The sequence below is a fragment of the Schistocerca serialis genome, chromosome 9 (genome assembly GCF_023864345.2).
Source record: "Schistocerca serialis cubense isolate TAMUIC-IGC-003099 chromosome 9, iqSchSeri2.2, whole genome shotgun sequence".
Lineage (NCBI taxonomy): Eukaryota > Metazoa > Arthropoda > Insecta > Orthoptera > Acrididae > Schistocerca > Schistocerca serialis.
Genome location: NC_064646.1, coordinates 137,729,255 through 137,750,067, shown reverse-complemented (window position 1 = coordinate 137,750,067; position 20,813 = coordinate 137,729,255). Strand labels below are relative to the sequence as shown.

Genomic DNA, 20,813 nt, shown 5'->3' with positions numbered 1-20,813 from the left:
CTGGCAGATTAAAACTGTGTGCCCGACCGAGACTCGAACTCGGGACCTTTGCCTTTCGCGGGCAAGTGCTCTACCAACTGAGCTACCGAAGCAAGACTCACGCCCGGTACTCACAGCTTTACTCGGGACCGAGTTCGAGTCTCGGTCGGGCACACAGTTTTAATCTGCCAGGAAGTTTCATATCAGCGCACACTCCGCTGCAGAGTGAAAATCTCATTCTGGAAACATCCCCCAGGCTGTGGCTAAGCCATGTCTCCACAATATCCTTTCTTTCAGGAGTGCTAGTTCTGCAAGGTTCGCAGGAGAGCTTCTGTAAAGTTTGGAAGGTAGGAGACGAGGTACTGGCAGAAGTAAAGCTGTGAGTACCGGGCGTGAGTCGTGCTTCGGTAGCTCAGTTGGTAGAGCACTTGCCCGCGAAAGGCAAAGGTCCCGAGTTCGAGTCTCGGTCGGGCACACAGTTTTAATCTGCCAGGAAGTTTCATATCAGCACACACTCCGCTGCAGAGTGAAAATCTCATTCTGGAATCATCTTGAGTGCTTTAGCGTAGGCACTAGTGTAAAGGTATTATTAGTAACAAAAGCTATGAAACGATCGCAATGACAAAGATGAAAACACAGAAAATGGTACAAAACAGTACTATCAGTTCAACATATCTCTAATACACTATACCACAGAAATGTTGGGAAAATACCGTGCTCTCATTTATTTAAGATCCATACACAGATTAAGCCTCACATCACAATTACGCAAGGTGTGATCAAAAAGTAATGGGAATTTTTTAATTTTTATATGTGTTTTCCAGTGCTTGGTAAATTTTTATTTTAGAAAAAGTTGGATTTAAGAATTTCCTTTAAACTTTGCTTGAGAAATGGAATAAAGTGCAGCACCCCATTCGAAATGTTGATTGTGGCTTTTGACGAATCTACCATAGGTAAGGCAAGAGTTTATGAGCGGTATAAACATTTCAAAGAGGGTCGAGAAGGGGAATTGCTGAATGAAGTTGACAGTGATCCAGAATTTATGAAGAAGTTTACAAAGGGTGATGACGTCGTTGCTGATGATGTCGGCATATCCTTTGGCTCGTGCCAAGCAATTTTGTTGAACCTGTCGTTTCAGGGTACAGCCAAGCAAACTTGTCAAATGTGTCAATAATACCTAGGATGTAGTCGTACCATTAGTGAGTTAGCATAAGATAAACATAAAGTGGTTTTCTCTCTTTGTAAAAGGGGTGAATAAAACCCTGTTCAAGATCGAGAGGATCAACTCCATGTTGGTTACGCAAAAAAAACTTGTTTCACAAAGCGCCTAGCATCCAGTGCACGTTTGTCTATCAGTTATACATATGATTTTGAAACGCATCCCTGTTGGTTTTTGAACATTTTTGAACAATTTTAAGCTGATTTCTGAATGAGTCATAAGTTCATTTTGAAAGCGTGAATAGTGTATGTGATGTCTCTGTCAGGAGAATCCTCGTCGCATCTAGAAATAAACTTTCTGCAGACAAAAGGGGACGGGGCTATACAAGCTGAGCGGAGTAAAGCCGAATGGATGAATGCCAATCACTGTCTGATTATGTGGTTGATTGGGTTTGCGAATGATCAGCGTTGTTATAACTACTAGAAACATTCATAGATTCATGCTACCAGAATGGAAATAAATGACTGATAGGAATAACAGGTTAGAAAGATTACGTACTATCTTCTCGGTGTACCCAAGAAAATGAAATATTGACAAATTTTTGGCCAGGTCACTATACTAGTAAGGACCAGATTGTACAGTCCCCGGCTAGCAGCCGCTTAAGTTCTATTTGGGGAGTAGCACGCAAAACGTGTTGTACAAACACGTAATAATGCCTAACTGGAGAACAATCGTGGGACAACTAAACCTGTGATTCTGGCAGGGTTAGTGAAATTAATCGGCAAACAAATTTTGACAATGGCAGGAATAGCTGCAGAATTGATGATGACAAGATTGTTTGTTAGAACGAGGAAGGAGAAGAAACGGGGACATCACACAAATTATGGAAGAATAAGACAATTCCAAATTTATATAAAAATTTCTTAATGCTACTTTTCGATCTCATGCTTGAGAAGCTGGTGTGTATGAATGAAATGTGAAACTATTTCCTAACATAAAGCTTTTTGCTTGTAGGCCTAGTAGGCATTTGATATTGGCACTTCGTGAATTATATATCCTGTTGTGTTATGAAAATGGCCATTTGTGCCAAAAGTCTCGTTTATTTGGTGTGTCTTACAAAATTGTTCCAATATTAGAAAGGCCTCTTTTGTTTTATCTAGCAGACAGTGACAAAATAGACATAATCAGATTGAGAAACGACATACCAGTCTTGGGTATTATTTGTGTTTAACAGCTTTTTCGGTATTAGATAACTACATTTCGATTTTTCATGTAGCGAATCGTTTGACAAGCTTTGATGAGGTAATAGATTCTTTCGCAGAAAGGTAAGCATGCCATGTAAAGCTGTGGCAAGATTAGAGAGGAAAAAAATGCTAGGAGCTAAGGATTGAAGAAATGTGTATTTTCTTACTTGTCTCTTTTCTTTATTGGTTTTATGTATCCTATATTTAATTTTATGTCACACAAAACAGCAAGTTGTTAGCTAATAGGCAATAAAGAGTGCAAATTTTCTGAAGAGTTCTTGTTCTCCCGATTACAAATGATCCCATCCACTATTAATTGGGAGATTTTTTTTAAAAGATGGGCAGGCTGTCAAACTGGCCGACTGGAAGCAGGAGAGGCACCACAGGACATTTCAATTTCCACTGTCCTGAATATAGTTTAATGGCATTCATTGCAAAATACACATGTTTCAATTCCACAGAGCGAAATACAGTGATGTGCGATAGAAGAATGCTTTATGAAGAGGCGTGGCACTGCACTTTGGCACACTTAAGACTAAATAACATGTATTAAATTTCCTTGAACACACGTTTCATGTTTCAGACTTTTCAGAAAGATGTGCGCTACAAGATGAACATATTTTTGAAAATTCAATTTTTTTTTAGTATTGACCCGGATCGCAAATATCGTAGATCTGAGGCTGATGCGCAGAGCAGTCTGAGTTACAGTGGATAGTTTCCACGTGACCTGTGTTTACATTTAGCGATTTTGCTGTTTCCCCTTCGTTTACTCTCCCGTCAAATGTTTATTTCCACCTTTCTGACTGTCAATCATTAATCACCCTGCATAACAATGAAGTTATTTTTGTCTGTTTGCTAAAGAAATTTGACTTTCATTAACCTTTTCCGCAGAGGCAGTCAGTGTATTTGAAACAAAATGTATCTGAAATGAATTGTTTAATTCCACAGTACTGGCGAGTTTCAACTGTTCGCTGCATTTCAAGTGCACGTCTTCATCTTCTAGCACATATGGCATTGTTGTTGTTGGTGTTGTTGTGGTCTTCAGTCCTGAGACTGGTTTGATGCAGCTCTCCATGCTACTCTATCCTGTGCAAGCTTCTTCATCTCCCAGTACCTACTGCAATCTACATCCTTCTGAATCTGCGTAGTGTATTCATCTCTTGGTCTCCCTCTACGATTTTTACCCTCCACGCTGCTCTCCAATACTAAATTGGTGATCCCTTGATGCCTCAGAACATGTCCTACCAACCGATCCCGTCTTCTGGTCAAGTTGTGCCACAAACTTCTCTTCTCCCCAATCCTGTTCAATACTTCCTCATTAGTTATGTGATCTACCCATCTAATCCTCAGCATTCTTCTGTAGCACCACATTTCGAATGCTTCTATTCTCTTCTTGTCCAAACTATTTATCGTCCATGTTTCACTTCCATACATGGCTACACTCCATACAAATACTTTCAGAAATGACTTCCTGACACTTAAATCTATACTCGATGTTAACAAATTTCTCTTCTTCAGAAAAGCTTTCCTTGCCATTGCCAGTCTACATTTTATATCCTCTCTACTTCGACCATCATCAGTTATTTTGCTCCCCAAGTAGAAAAACTCCTTTACTACTTTAAGTGTCTCATTTCCTAATCTAATTCCCTCAGCATTATGGCATTATGCCATAATAAAGAACCAAACATGATGTAATACAGTACTGGTGCTCCAAGAAAATTTACATCCCGAAAACCACACTGAAAATCTTAATATCAGGTCGAGGTCTGCTTGATTGGGAATCTGAACATACGAATGTGCACTTTAAGTATGCACTTTAAATGTGCACATTTTAGTATGGTTTACGAAATTCCGATGCTCTTGGGGTATCCTCTGGTGTCTTGTTTCTTTTATGACATAAAGGTATGATCTTTCAATGTTTTACACGTATGTACATATGGGCTTTCTACGTCATGGTAGCTGTGCAGGCACGGTGTCGCCTGTTATCTGCACTCTCTGGCAACTGCTGAAACGAACCTACTTCTAACAGTTAGCGGGAAAATATGGCGAATGGTGGTTTGAAAAGCATTACTTTCAAAGTAAATATCCTTTTACGTAAGTTGAACTATGTGTTGAGAATGTACCAGCAATTTCTTAAACCACAGAGCATTTGACCATCATTTAAAAATCAGCTCTTTGATGATGAGCCATTTCAAAGATTTTCAAACCCTGAAGATCAGACATTTGTCATTATTAAAAATTTTACTGGCACATTTGAGTGAGTCTTAAAGTGTAACACTCGCAAAAAGATCAACATTATATGCGAAATCTTAACTTCTCTTGCAGCTTATTAACCTTAGAGACCAATATTATATGTGAAAGCTTTGCTTTTTGTGTAGCAACACTATGTATATTAATTTAAACTATTAACTTTCCCTGTTTGTGTGTTCATGCTATGTAACAATGATGATGTTGCTGTTGGCCGACTACATCACGTGTCCTATGCTCTGAATATCCACTCTTATCGGCTGCTGAGATCACATGACATGAGCTATGACTGGCTTACAGAAATGCATCACAATCTCGATTTCAATGATTTGGAAAGTAACATGCGGTGTTTGGTGGAATTCCAATCTATACTTTCGTAATACGAAAATACGCAACATATAAACGATATTTCCAAAACGTGTCATTTTCTCTGAGTTTCATTTTCTAAAGTGCTGGGAAGTTCTATGCCGTGTGTAAAACCTTAACGATTCAAAGGATCGATAAGGATTCCGTGTCACTTAACACGGAAAAAGCATGTTTTCACCCGGGAGAAAGTGTATTTTTAACCGGGTAATCCGGGAATGTTTCTTCCTTGTCCACGTATACACCCTGCTGCTGTTCTTGGTCACTAAGTGAAGGTTGTTGGCCACTGCATTGTCTTTGGTGAGAGGTAATGCCTGTAATTTGGTATTCTTAAGACACTCTTGACATTGTGGATCTCAGAATATTGAATTTCCTAATGATTTTCCAAATGGAATTTCCTAAGCATTTAGCCCCATATATCATTCCATGTTAAAAGCCATAATCACATCATACACCTTTTCACATGAATCATCTGAGTACAAATGACAGCTTCACCAATGCACTGCTGTTCTGTACCCTGTGTAAGCAATACTACTACTATCCGTGTATGTGCATATCACTAACCCATGACTTGAGTCATCCCAGTTGCACAACACCTGACAAACAACACTGGACCAGTCCAATCACTCAAAAGCAATGTTCCAATGCAACATTAAAACCTTGACACTCACTCCCAGAGAGCTCCACCATGTATCCACTTCAGACACTGTCCTATTCAAATACACTACTGCAACCATGACACCACATAACACAACACGGTTATGTCAAGAGTCAAAGCCAACAACCAATATCAAAAGTTTTGGTTGGCTCCATGCAACCAATTTTTGCAACCATAGCCAAATGACTACTCGTCATCTGAATCAGATGATTATCAGGATGGCTGATTGTGGGATTTGGATGGGCGGCTTACGTGTTTTCCTCTCAGGTCAACTGATCCTAACGATAATGAAAATTTTCATCATCTCATGACAACAATATGGCATGTAATGTTGTACATGTGCAAACAGGAAGAGAACAGAATGATGACAGTAAGTTTTTTCTTGTGTCCCTCTTATATTTTGTAATGTGAGATGGTTCTGTAGTGCAGCCTGAGTTATAGATTAAGCTGAAAGGTGACATTTGTTTGTGAGTTGGAAGCCAAAGAACATGAATATGAACTCTTAATTGTGGCAAAATAATGATCTGTAGTGTAGCTTGAGGCCTATGTTAGGTTGACTGACAGTTCACACTCGCGCGCGCGCGCACACACACACACACACACACACTCACTCACTCACTCACTCTGTGTGTTTTAGTGTAAATTTTTTATCCCTTTATATTTTTATAGTATGTGAATATTGAACATCATTCAAAAGTATTTGTGCCATAATGCCAACTGTTGTATTGAATGTAAAGAAATCTGCTGTGAACTGCTGTTAGAATAAGGAATATTTCTGAAATATTGTACAGTGGTGCATTAATGGTAACTAGTGCTTAGATCTTAATGGAAGTTGTCTATATGTTGAGGTGATATACCACTTCATAACAAAATAACATTTAAAATGTTTTACTTGGATTGCTGCATTTTGTAATCAGGCTTTTCGTCACTTTTTGAATGTATTCAGTCATGATATTCAAAAATTATGTCAACATTGGGGAATTTCCACATTAATCAGACTTACCAGTTTTTAGTGTCTGTAATTATAACTTTCAGATATTTTATGCTTCAAAATTAATGCCAGTATTTCTTGCTCTTGCATAAATTGTACAATAACTATGTATTTCACCTAAAGTTATGTCTTTTCTTTTTCACTTATTTAGAATGAAGCTGATAGAGTGCTTATTTACATTACCTTGTATATAACGGAGTGTTTGAAGAAGCTACAAAAATGTAGCACTAAAGCGCAAGGGATGCAGGAAATGTATGCATTGGCAATATCTAAGTTTGACATCCCTGGTGAGCCAGGATTTCCTCTTAATTCTGTATATGCCAAACCTAGCAGTCCTAGTGAGGCAGGTAAGTACACACAGCAACAATATGAAACTGTGTAGTGTATTAGTTTTAACATAATTTTCAATTAATTTTGCTGTGTGATATAAATCGGGATCAGATAAAAAGAAAAGTTTACTTTAAGTGACCTGTAGTTATGTGCACTCATAAGGTTGAAGTCCACAAGCTCTCTCATTTAGAGAAAGATCGCCAGAAATAAAGGATATTGGTGGAGAGAATGACTCACATAGTTCACAGGTGTTCAGGATAGTATAAAAAGAAAAGCAGATAAAAATGTGAAATATATATCGGAGTTGGAATCTGCAAAATAGTGTTGTATTCATTTTTCAGATATTTGTCTTTCTTTTCACTGTATATGTATTTAAATCCACACAAGCTGAATTCCTTTCTGCAGTGGGCAGGCTTGCACGCATCAGTGATAGAGACAGCAAACTGCTGATTCAACAATGTCTGTTAGGTATCTGCAGGGAGGCTAAACTAGCATGGTTTCTGAAGAGGGGTATCACCTTCCAATGTTGCTATTGTGGCACAGCTGAGAGCAAGGAGAAACTACAGCCATTATTTTCCTTGAAGATATATGGCACTGTTTAATGGTGATAATATTCCCTTGAAAATGGGTGAGGGTAGCTGAGGAGAAACAAGGCAAAAGGATTGGGCCCAGCAGAAATATTTTAGTAACACACAATATGTTAAATTTAACAGATCAGAGAAGAAAATGTAAAAATAAAGCAAGGTGAAAGGGTAATAAAAAATGAGATTTTCTGAAAGTAGAAAATGGCAAAGCAGAAATGACTGGAGGACAACTGCAAAGCTGCAAAAGACTGCATGACTTTAGGGAAGGTAGATGCTGTTTATTGAAAATTAAAGGAACATTTGTAGGGAGGAAAAACAGTTAACATAACATCAAGAGGTCAGATGACAAACCAACACCAAAAAAGGAGAAGAATGCTGAAAGGAATAAAGGAAAGAAAGTTGACAACAACATTATGGAGAGGAAAAAGAAAGTGACCGGCAGTGAGATGGATGTGATATTCCCCCAGAATATTAAAATCTGTTGTGAGAACCAGCCATGACATAACTGTTCTATCTGCCATACATGAGATATGTATAGGTTAAATACTTTATCAGTATTCAAGAAGAATGCACTAATCCAAATACCAAGCAGATAGGTGCTCACAAGTGTATTACAAGCCACCAGTATAATAAGTCATGATTGCAAAATACTTGAAACAAATTATGTACAGAAGAATGAAATGACTAGTGAAGGCCAATCTGGAGAAAATCGGTTTGGGTTTCAGAAAGATTTAAAAACATTAAAGCAGCTTGACTTGCATTAGAATATAGGTTAAAGAAAGACTAACCCACATTTATAACATCTGTATATTTAGAGAAAGTGGTTGACAAAATTTATGGTAAGCAACAAGTTATCAGGGATCAAATATGGGAGAGGGGGGGGGGGGGGAGTTTATACGCAACTTAAACAGATACACCAGGCTTCATTTATAGGAGTTAAGGACATGAGAGCGAGGGACAGACAGTAGTTGAGAAGGAAGTGAGGCGAGGCTGTAGACTGTGGCCCATGTTATTCAATCTGCACACTGAGCAAGGTGTAAAGAAAAGCAAGAAGAAATGTGAAAAGGGAAATAAAGTCCAGGGAGGCTACCCAATGACAAATTCTGTTAGAGACTGCAAAGGAATTGCAAGAGCAATTGAATGGGTTGGATAATGTCTTGAAAAGAGATTGTGAGTTGAAGATCAACAGAAATAAAATGAACATGCTGGAATGTAGTTGAACTAAATGGGGTTATGATGAAGGAATTATTAGAAAGTTAGGCACTAAAAGTAAAATATGAGTTTTGCTATTTGGACAGAAAAATAACTGGCGATGATTGATGTAGAGAGGACATGAAATGCAGACTGCTAAGAGGAAGGTAAGTGTTTCTGAAGAAGAGAATTTTGTTAACAATGAATATAAATTTTACCTTTTCTGAATGTATTTTTCTGGAATGCAACATTATATGGAAGTGAAAGATGGTTTATAACAGTGCAGCTTTTGAAATGTGTTGTTACAGAGGAATGCTGAAAAATTAGTTGGCTAGGCCAGATAATTAAGAACAACTAATGAAATAAAATCAGGAGGAAAGTGCTTTGTGGCATAATTTAACTAAAAGAAAGGATAGGCTGAGAAGAGAAACATTTAGGCATCAGGGAATAGGTAATTCGGTAATGTAGAGAAGTGTGAAGGGTAAGAATTGCAGAGTGTGGCCAAGGCTTGAATACAAAAAACAACTTCAAAGGGATGTAGGCTACAGTAGTTCTGTTGACATGAAAGCGCTCAACTGCATCAGACCACCCTTTTGACTGTAGATGACAACAACTTGTATTCAGGAAACACCGAAGTGTAAAGATACAGTGACTTGTAAATTCCATATATAGTATGCAGTTCCTTGTGCTCTAAAAGCACTAAGTGTTCGTAAATTAATTATTAGGTGGTGCATAAGTTTGTAGCATTTTTCTTTTGCAGATTGGTATTTTAGTTGCAATGGCTTTATTTTTTTATTTATTTAAGCCAACTTAAGGAATGCTTATGACTAGTTCTTCTTCGATGCTCTCTTCCCTTGCCAATATCTCTTGAGCCCTGTTGGTAATTTCTCCTTCCTCTCCTGTGAAAGGGGCTTCCAATGTTTAGGGACTCTATGTGGTGGGGTCCAAGATTCTACCAAAGCACAAAATTTGGAACAGTCTTCTATCTCAAGATCAAAGATCCCAGCTGAATCCATGTCCTTTAGTACTTCATTAAGCCACAGGCTTCCAGTCTTGTAGCTGTTAACCAATGAGAAGATCTTCTTGGTAGAACTTGAGCCTCCTACGCCACATACTGGTGTTGGCTGATTCTAACTGTTGATACAGTTCAGTATTAGACTTCAGTCGGTAGGTTCAATTTGGGAACAATCTCGGGCCATGAATTTTTCTGAGAATATGTGTTTCGGCTTTCTCCAGGTAATCCATTGTGCCTTCTCCGTTCATCAAAAGGGTCTCTGCGGCATACAGAAACTGTGGTCTGACAGCACTTCTGTATTGACAGACCTTAGCATTCTTTGAAATACACTTCTTGTTGTACTGATTATGGGACAGATGGTATGCTGCTTTGAGTTTGTTACGCCTTTCTAAGATGGATGTGCCATCTCTACCATTGGGGTGGACCCATTCACCAGGATAACGAAAGTGATTGACCCTCCCAATCATTCCATGTATAGTTGTCAAAGGGATGTTACTGGAGTGCCGGTTCTCTAATTATTTGGTCTTGTCATATGATATTTTTGACCCTGACTTCACCGCTGTCTTATGCAGGGCTTGGACAGAAATGACAGCATTGCAATGTCATCTACAAAAGCAAGGCACCTTATCACATTTCTTTGGGTCCCAGCTCCAATGGTAACTGGTTTGATTCCTAGATTCCTCAGCGTGCATTCCCAGGTTTTGATGACTTTATCAAGCACCAGATTAAACAGAATGGGTGATAGACCATAACCCTGTCGTACTTCCGTTTTGATGTTGAAACTCCGAGATAGTTCTCCTCTGAACTTCACCTTAGAGGTTGTATCCGTGAGTTTCTGTTTGATGAGTGTGTGTGTGTGTTGTAATCCACACCAGCTCCCTGGCCATATTCTTAAAGTGAAGGCATTGTGATTTATACGCTGAGAGTTCCTCTTTGAAGGCTCAATGAAAGTTTTGTACATTTTAAATTCTTCATCCAACTTTTCCAGTCTTGGTCGATCGTAAGATCTCTTCACACACCTGATGGTCTTGCTTGTCAGTTTCTGCACCATTGTGAAATTCTCCCAGTCTTTTTGTCATTCAGTCGAGTTCCATTTCCTCCGGGCTATGGCACGCTCATCATCTGCAAGATCGCATTCAGAATTCCACCATCTATGACGTCGCTTCCTTCGAGGATGTCCGAGGGTATTGGTTGCCTCACTTACAGTGGACCTCAGTTGGTTCCAGTCTTTCATTTCTTTTTGCATGATGTCAGTTTTAAAGCGTTCTTTATACTCTGTAAAGAATTGGAGATCAATCCTTGATGGCATTGTGTTAGAAGGTACCTTTCGATTAGGTAGTAATCTGGTCTTTATTTGTGTGAAGAAGTGGTCAGAGACAACATTCAAACCTTTGCATACTCTGACATTCATGATATCTTTCCTTCTCTTTACACTGATTGCAACATGATTGATTTGAAATGATCCAATAGCAGTGTTTGGTGACTGCCAAGTCATCTGGTATCTTACCTTTCAAGGGAATACCATGGTAATGATCTCCAACTGACGCAACCTTCACAGTTTTCTGTTAGCATTTGTTCATCTATGTGTTGTGTAAGGCCCCAGTATGTCTTGGTACTGTTGTTCTTTCCCCAGTTGAGCATTGAACTCACCTACCAGTAGTCTGACTTGGTGATCGGGGACCTTACTGATCTCGTCTTCTAGCATCTGCCAGAAACTTTGGACCTTTTCAGGGTTGCTCTTGTTATTATTAACTGTAATGTGTGCATTTTATAATAGAATATCCCTTGTTGTTGCATCTGAGGGATAACAGAGAGATGCGTTTGCCAGTTGATGTGAATCCAATGACAGAATCCATCATATCATGTCATATTAAAAAGGCAGTTCCAAAAACGCTGGAGCCATATGTGTTCTTAGATGCCAGCTTCCCATTAATTATTCTATAACCTTCCGACTCAAAAGCCATATCATCAGTGAATCTGGTTTCTTAGACAGCTGTTATTGAAATTTTGTGTTTATTCAGGATATCAGTCAATTGCTTGAGTTTTCCGGTCCAACAGAGGGTTTGAATATTGATAGTTCCAAAGAGTGTGATAGTTTTGGGTCTCAATCAGTTGATGGTTTTAGGGAACTCCGACTTCCCTGCACGATGAGGTCAGGCTCCCCAGACTACGAAGGCCTGAATGCACCACCGTTGGTGACGGAAAATTAGATACTCCCTGGGGTAGTGACATCTCATCGTCGTTTATCATTGTGTGTGAACTAGCAAAGGGATTTACTAGGGGAGAAGGCTGAAAGCCTTCAGGGTTGGCTACTCTGAAACTTATTCACGAGCTTTGATTACAATAGGGTCACCACTCCCAGAGGCATTTTAGAGCTACTGCCAGCAATTATTCAGGCCGCCCCTTACATGGGGAACAGATGCCATTGAAGCTGCCCCTTACATGGTGAACAGATGTTGCTGATTTCTAGTGCACTCATACTATTTCCTGGGTACTGGGCTGCCTCTTCTGCAATCTCCGGCATTCTGAAGTCCATCTTCTCCGCTGTGGATTCAATTGAGGTCTTCACTCATAACTGTGAGCTGGGGCCCTTTGTCACCTCCTTGGCTGTTGGGAGCTTCCCACCACTCCTCCTCCACCCTCGGAGTCACAGGATGTCTTTTAGGGGATGTCCTGTTCTTCATTGTGGACTATTCTTAGCTTCCCCTTGCCTCTGACCAACCTGCAAGCTAGCGAGCGATCTTCTGGCTCATTAGGTACTAAGCCATCCCACTGTCGTCAAGGTGATAGTCCCCGGGGTGATGGGGTTATTTATCAGTTGTAATTTTTTATTTGTAGTTTACTGATGCTATTTGAGTTTACATATTGTCTTTTTTCATTTGGAGGTAGTGAATGGAGCTGCGGACACTAGAAAATGGAGTGCCAAGAGGAGGAATCGGAATGTTTCTAACATTTGAGTTCAGTAGATGGGTGACAGCAGCCGATACATCGAGAAACATATGCGGTGGTATGGGGATAGTGCTCATTGGGTAGAGCATGCCAAGATAATGGTTTTCTCGTTTTAAGGATGATCATTCTTAAACATTTGTGATTCTCTATGTTCAGGAAGACATTCGGGGTTTAATGAAGATCATTTAAACATTATCATCCTCAGTGGTCCATGTCATGTACTTGAGACTTGCCAGATGTAATGAACCGTGATCATTCCACCATCGTGCGCCATTGGCATCTTGTGAGGAAGATTCAAAAATTGGGTGTATAGGTACCACATGTTCCAAACCAATATCTCAAAAATCAGTAGATGGCCATATGTAGATATCTGCTTGCCCATCATCAGTTAGCTCATAAACAACCACCACCATTCTTATTCTGTCTCATTACTGGTGATGAGAAGTGTTATCTTTATGCTATCATAAGGGAGAGAAAGGAATGGTTGAGGCCAAACAAAGCAGCAACTTCCCTTGCAAAGACCTGAATGCTTCCACAAAAGAAAATGTTGTGCACCCGGTGGAACAGCGACAGTGTGGTTTACTATGAATTGTTTTTCCGAGATGTAACTGTCGCTGCTTGCCTTTATTGTCAACAACTGAGACGTCTCGTAGATGCAGTCCAAGAACAATGACCAGGAAGATTGTGAAACGATGCTACTCCACTATAATGGCTGCCCACATTCTGTTAGACTGACAAAAAAACACTATATGTGAATTTGGTTGGAAGTTATTCAGCACCCACCTTATTCACCTGACATTGAGCACCTTCAGATTTCCAACTTTTCTGCTTTCTATTGAACAACCTTCAAAGAAACTTCCTTTCCAGATGAAAGTGCTCTCTGAACATGGCCTGATAAGTTCTTTTCCTCAAAACCACACGATTTCTACAACTGCGAAATCGAGAAGTTACCCCAGCATTGGTAGACTGTTGTAAACAGTGAAGGAGAAAATTTTATTGATGACTAAATTCTCTGGTATGTGTATCTTCATGGTTATTAAACTAGTGGAAGAATGCTACGAACTTGTGCACCAACGTAATATATTCCATAGATCTCACCTTGGAGTGCGTTCAGGCATCAGGGATGAACCAGGGTGTACTCTTAGAAAGAGATGCAGCTGTCAAAAACTAATTGTGTGTAATGTATTAGTAGTTTACAGTCACAGAACAGTTACATACCATTTGCATTCATCCTAACCAAAGTGAACATAATAAAATTTACAGCAGAGCCTCAATTGATGAAAAGGCTCTTTGTTCCTTTCTCAAAAATACCGAATAGATGCTTCTTGTCTACTACCATACCTTAATATTTGACAGGCATGTTTGAAAAGGAACATTGCAACTTGTCATTATGTTTATGAAATGTTTGGTTTGGGTATGTAGGTAACCAGATAAATTTTATGAAGGGCTGCTAATGCAGTAGTTTATTAATTTTCATTTGAATTTACATAATTACCAATTTATAGCTTCATATCTGCCAGCATCGTGTTACAGACCTCTGTACTGCTTAGAATCCTATATAAAGATTCTAAATATACAATGATACTTTATCCTGTCATTAACATATGTTGGACTATGGATAAGATACCCAAGGAGTGTAATCTGGCTAAAATTTTCTCCATGTTAAAGAGAGGTAACAGAAGCAGCACAAACAACTATAGAGGAATTAGCCTCATTAATGTAGGCTGTAAAATCTATAACATTATCTTAAACAGGAGACTGTGCTCTATGGCAGTATTAGATTGCTACTCATCGTATAGTGGAGATATTGAGTCACAGATAGATTCATCGAAAAGATGATCAAACAAGTAAGCTTTGGCTGGAAAGTCCTTCATCCAAATCAGACTACACACACACACACACACACACACACACACACACACACACACACACACACACACGGCCACAGTGTCTGGCTGCCAAAGCCAGACTGCAAGCAGCTGTGCATGGTGAGAGAAGCAGTCTGGATGGTGGAGGGAAGGAGGAGACTGAGATGGGAAAGGGGAGGCATAGCAGGATTTATGGGTGGGGGATGATAAAGTGCTGCTTTTGAGAGTATACAGTAATGAAGAGGAGAGAGTGTAGGGCAAGTAGGTGCAGTTGGAAAGTTAAACAGAGGAGGGGAGGGGGGAGCAGAGAAAGGAGGGGGTAAAAAGCCTGTGGAATAGAGGGCTGTGTAGTGTTGAAGTGGGAACAGGGAATGATACAGGCACGTGAGGGACAATGACTAATGAAGTTCGAGGCCAGGAGAGTTACAGAATTGCGGGATATATTGCGGGGAGAGTTCCCACATGTACAATCCAGAAAAGCTGGCATTGGTAGGAAGGATCCAGATGGCCCAGGTAGTGAAAATGAAGGATATTGTTTTGTGCAGCATGCTCAGCAACTGTGTGGTCAACCTGTTTCCTATCCACAGTTTGTCAGAGGCCATTTGTACTATACTCAATGTCCATTCTTCTTTCCCTTCTTTCTTGTGTTTCGCTTGTTGCCTTCCAAACCGCACTCCTTGCTCATCATTATTCCATCCTGGATTTACCATTGTTAGGTTGTGTGCTATCTCCAATACATTTTGATTATAATAGCATATAGGTTTTAAAAAAGGATGCTCCTTCAAATGCGCTACATTTAGTCTACAACAACTGATAAATAAAAAGGAAAGAATTTAACTTAGAGATGCATATAGCATTTGTAGGTTGTGAAAAATCTTTTGACAAAGTAAGCAGACACCTATCGCAGCAGATTATGGCAAAAGAGGCTTCCCACCTCATCTAATTAACGCTGTAAGAGCTCTTTTCAAACATACAAAAATTATAATCAAAGATGGAGATAACTTGTTTAAACAATTGGCAGCACTGATAGTTGGGCAAGAATGTGTCCTTTTTCCGAGTGGGTTCAATATCTGCGTAGATATCCTCGTCATAGATTGGGAGCAAAATATCACCTACGACATACAGAGCAACGGGGAAAATGTTTTAATACTATGCTATACACAGGTTATCAAATAATAATTCAAGAAAATGAAGATAATCTATTAATAAGGGAATGGTCCAATAAGACATGTCGAAAACTGCCCTGAAATTTTTTACTCAGGAAGGAGACAATGGAAGAAATGCACTGTAAAAGTTTTAGCTGCTAAGAGGCACTGCCAGTATTTTGTAAAAAATCTTGAAATTACATATTTTTGTCACACAAAGAACAGCATATAACAGCGGTTTGTACAGCCCTGCCCACCTAGTGCATTACCTGGCGAATCATTAACGCAGTGCCACATAGTGGAATTATCGAGAGTTCACAGACACCAATTTTAAGCACCTAAAGCCTGTTTACAGTGGAGCGAATGGAAGCGAACACTTGCGAGTGAGCATTTGCAGAAAATGCAGTATCATTCGCTTGTATGTGGGTAGAATCATTTATACTAGAGTGAATAGAAGAGAATATGAGATAGCGAACATCGCCGATGAACGCTGTGTTATTAATTTCTAGTTTTTGGAGCTAATATTCTGCACTCTCTCTCATTAGAGCTGCAATGTGAAACTTTGCTATTCAATTGGGATTATTTTGCATGGCGAGCGCACTGTTCTTGATAGAGTATGCAAAATGGTGCAGGGAAGGAAGAATTTAAGTGTGTCTGTTTGTATGGAAGTGTGACATGCATGGAGATTGTGCACTTTACACGGAATTTCATCTCCATCTCTCCTTAGAACTGGTCCAAAATTTTCCTTGTATGTCGACTGCCATTTTTCCCGGGCCACTCATTATCATTGAGGGAAATTTATAAACAGAACACTAATTACCGACATTGAACATCATCTCGAGAGGTGACACAGCTGGCGTTTCCACTGTTTGTGTATGGTCTAATGGACATATTCTCTTTTTTTTGGGGGGAGGGGGGGGGGGGATGGTTTAATGGCAAAGTGTGCACTTCGTGATCCAGTGAACATGGGATCAAATCCCGTTCAGACCACAACTTTTTCACTATGATTTTTAACTGAGTATTCACTTCTCACAGATGTTGCAGTGGCCACAAAAGACATGTGGTTCAAATTCCATGTTAAGCTGCCGGTCTCCATTGTCCGATTAGGTAACTGGGGAAGGTTAGGGACATGTACGTAGCTGCCTTGGCATCCTGTTGAAAGACCTGTGAGAGGCCTACCGGGTACAACAGACAGAATTCTCTTTTGCTCATGCTTATTAGCTTGTTTGCTCCAGTGAAAACCTGGCTTAAACTATACAAACATTTGTTTGAATAACTTCATATCGACATTTCAATTCTTGCACATGTAATTCTGATAAAAGTGGCTAGCAGAGAAAATAAAATCATGGCAGTGTTTGATGTCACAGATGACTTCCTTCAGTGAGGACTTGTAATTTGTTGGAATGAAATGTGTCTTGCAGTACTAAATTTTATAAAAATTCCTGTAGGCCATTCCTTATAATAATGTTTGAATGTTGTACATTTGACTATCAGTGAAACAGTTCAATGTCTATTCCCTGTAGTCATCACAAAAATGTGAAGTGTCTATTGAATGACAAAAACAAACATTTTTCTTGCACCAGGCATACTGGACAAAAGAAACATTGAGGTCAGTCAGGCACTTTGCAGTAACCACTAGTTTTATTTGGACAGAACAAGGATGGAGTCAGAAATGGTCCTGGCCGTTGTTCTGCATATTGCACTGCATGCCAGGCATACTTGATCAAATTCGTAAAGCGTGCTGAAGAAAACTGGTAAGGCACATACGACTGGAGCGTAATAATATTGTTCCACTGATGAACCTGAAATGGGGGTATCGGAAATTATGTTGTCTGATAATTTCCTGGAAAATGCTTTCCACTGACGAAAAAATTCTTTATCAAGAGGTTGAATTGCACTAGTAGTTCCAGGTAGAATCCACATTACATCTTCAGATTTTTTTTGTCATCCTCCACAAAAAAAGAGGTGTTGTTATGTCCAGAACATGAATTCAACAAAAGTAATGAAATAGTTTATTCATCTGGTAGGAACACATTTTGAATGAAATGTTGAAAATTATTCTTTCCCATTTTTCCAGATTTTGATGAGTCGATTACAAGATTTTTGCAACTAAACAATCCATTTTTATTATTTTTTTTCTAATTTGCCTTGCAGTTCTTGCTGCAGAAACAGTAAACCACTCATATTTACAACTGGCGTTATCGTTCTTTAAGCACTTGAAAGATTTTGAGAGACTCTGTGTTCTGGTTAAGTTTGCATGTAAATCACTTTGTCCTTGCACTTAATTATTAGATAACAGATGTTAAACATATTTTATTTTGAAAGGCTTTACTCTATGTAATTACATTCAGAACTCTGTAGTTTTCCATGTGTATAATTTTGGATGTAGGACAATAGATGTTTATTTCCATTTCAGACCTGATGAGGCAGTATATACAGCAACTTCGTCAAGAGACTGGTGTAAGAGTATGTGAAAAAGTTTTCTCTAGTGATGATGGGAAACCATCAAAGTGGTGGCTGTGCTTCGCAAAGAAGAAGTTCATGGACAAGTCCCTTTCTGGTCCTGGGCAGTGATGAGAGAACGTGATGAGATTCATATTTGAGGTGCTCCGTGACAGCAATGCATTTTATGAAGTATGCTTGTTAACTAATTATCGTACTCTCCTGTATCTTACTTCTGTAACGACCTCGTTGCAGAAGTAGTAACAAAAAAAAGTACAATTGCACACACTGTAGCAAGCTTCAGTTTGTTTGGTCATCAATTATTAAATTTATGTTGGTAATTAAATTTGTTGGTAAACACAGTGTGTGGTGGAACAGAAGTTCTTGTTACTGCACATTGAATACCATACTTTTGTGGCATTCATTTTTATATTCTGTGTTGTCACTTGGATTATTAGTTTACCTTATTGTAAATACCATATCATGCATTCCTGGCTGTATGTGTCAATATTATTTTGTAACTATCAGTTTTCTATCAGCTGTTACTAAAAAATATTAATTTGTACAAAAGCGTGCATCATATTGTATTCTGAATAAAATGCTGTTTTATGACTAATAGTTAAAAAAAAGTATATCAGATGTGACCTTGAGTTTGATTATTTATTTCAATTTTGACTTGTATTCTTCGTTGGCCATTAGCTATAGTGCTCTGTGCTGTGATTTTTTGTAGCTCTGGAAAAATGTCAACATACATGTATATGATCATGAAAATCTAAAAAAGAAAGAAAAAAAAAAATACTTACTTGATACCATTTCATTTCTCATTCAGTCTTCGTCATTTTTGGTTCCATTTTCAGTTGGCCATCTTCACAATATCTTATTTTATATTATCACACTTCGTTTTCCACCTGATTAACTCTCAAGTTATTTATATTGCCTCAGCATTCTATCTTACTCCTACCAATGCCGCCATTTGTACATTAAATCACTTATTTGTTTTTAACATATTCATTTAGTAATCTTCATTTAAATGAAAGTTTTTATATACTTGTTCCTGAGTTTATTTGATGCTAAATATTTTAATCAAAGTAGTGTAGTTGCATATTCATTATCAGTATTTAAATGTACTATTGAAAATACAAGGGTGGTTCGAAAAGTTTTGGGATGGAATAGAAAAAAAGTGCTTACATCACTGAAACTTTTTTTTATTTTTCAGTTTAGTCTCCTTGTAGATTAATGCACTTGGTCGAATGATGTTCCAGTGCCTTGATCCCATCTCGAAAATGAGGTTCCTCCAGGCCTGCAAAATAGATGTCAACTCCGAATATCAGTTCTTCGTTTGAAGTGAATCTTCATCCACCAAGAAAAATTTTCAGTTTTGGGAGGAGATGGAAGTTTGACAGAGCCACTTCAGGTGAATAAGGCTGGTGTGGCAACAATACATACCTTAGTTCATGTAATTTCGCCATTGTGATGGCACGTGTGCAGGCACGCATTGTCTTGATGAAAGATGACTTTCTTCCTTGTTAAACATGACCTGTTTTGTATATCTTTTGTTGCAACTTGTCCAGGAGGTTAGCATAGTATTTTCCAGTACTGTTTGCCCAGTGGAGAGATAATCTACAAACAGAATCCCCATCGCATCCCAGGACACTGATGCCATGACCTTTCCCACCGAAGGAATTGTCTTTGCTTTCTTTGGTGGTGGAGAATCAGTATGTGTCCACTGCTTTGACTGTTGTTTTGTCCCTGGGGTATAGCGGTGCACCCAAGTTGCCAATCGGCATGAATGTCCTTTGGTTTCATACCTTTCTTTATGAAGTACTTAATCACTGCTCGAATCTCAATTTTTATTTTTTTTTCCTATCTTTGCAAATCACTACGCAGGAACAACAACAGAGTCATGTCACCACCACAGCTCTCTTCCAAGAATGCTGACATGGCACATGTTTACAAGCAACATTCCAATGAATATCATGTGAACAACTAGTTGCGCTAATGCTGACCTCTCACAGTGATTGTGAGAACTTTTCAAACCAGCCTTGTATTTGTGTGGCTGACCTATCATCAAGTTTAGTAAGATGTCTATTAGTTTGCTGTTTAAATCTACATAATGATGTATGGGTCACATGGACTGGGATTTGGTTATAGAGTATCAGTACAGAGTGCCTGATAAGACTGTGTCCTGTCATCCCAAAATATGTGCAGAGTTCTAGAGTAAGGTTAATCATTTGTAAAGTTTTTATAAATTTGTGATGTATGTTTGAAAATTTAATAGTTCTGAGTTATTAAAATGTGAGCTTCTCAGTCGTAGTGTTGTGTAATTTTTGTAACAAGTTTTGACAATCACACTCACAGTAATGTTCTTGATGACTTTCATTTTTTCATTAAACTTTATAGTAATTATCATCAAGTGAAAAGCAATTCACTGCAACATAATTACACAACATACTATTTTGCGTCAGATGTTGTATGATCTGTGTCAATGGTAGCTATATTTTAATAACTGTAACCTGATAGGCACAGTATTTGATGCTGGTAGGAATAACCCCATACTTACTTACGAGCAGATTAGTTGACATAAGGTGCATAATTAGGCCATCGGACTTGTCTCAGTAGCCAGGGATTATGTGGCAGAAGACTGGCTT

At 38.8% G+C, this 20,813-nt stretch overlaps 1 protein-coding gene across 1 annotated transcript in view; it reads left to right on the top strand.

Annotated features, from left to right (window-relative positions):
• Positions 1-20,478, top strand: part of LOC126419155 (actin-related protein 2/3 complex subunit 3-like) — a 39,198-nt gene extending 18,720 nt beyond the window's left edge. The window contains exons 3-4 of the mRNA XM_050086266.1: positions 6,793-6,988; positions 18,140-20,478. Of these exons, the coding sequence (XP_049942223.1) occupies positions 6,793-6,988; positions 18,140-18,297 (354 nt within the window). The 3' untranslated portion in view covers positions 18,298-20,478. The remainder of the gene's footprint in view (positions 1-6,792; positions 6,989-18,139) is intronic.
• The last annotated feature ends 335 nt before the right edge of the window (positions 20,479-20,813 follow it).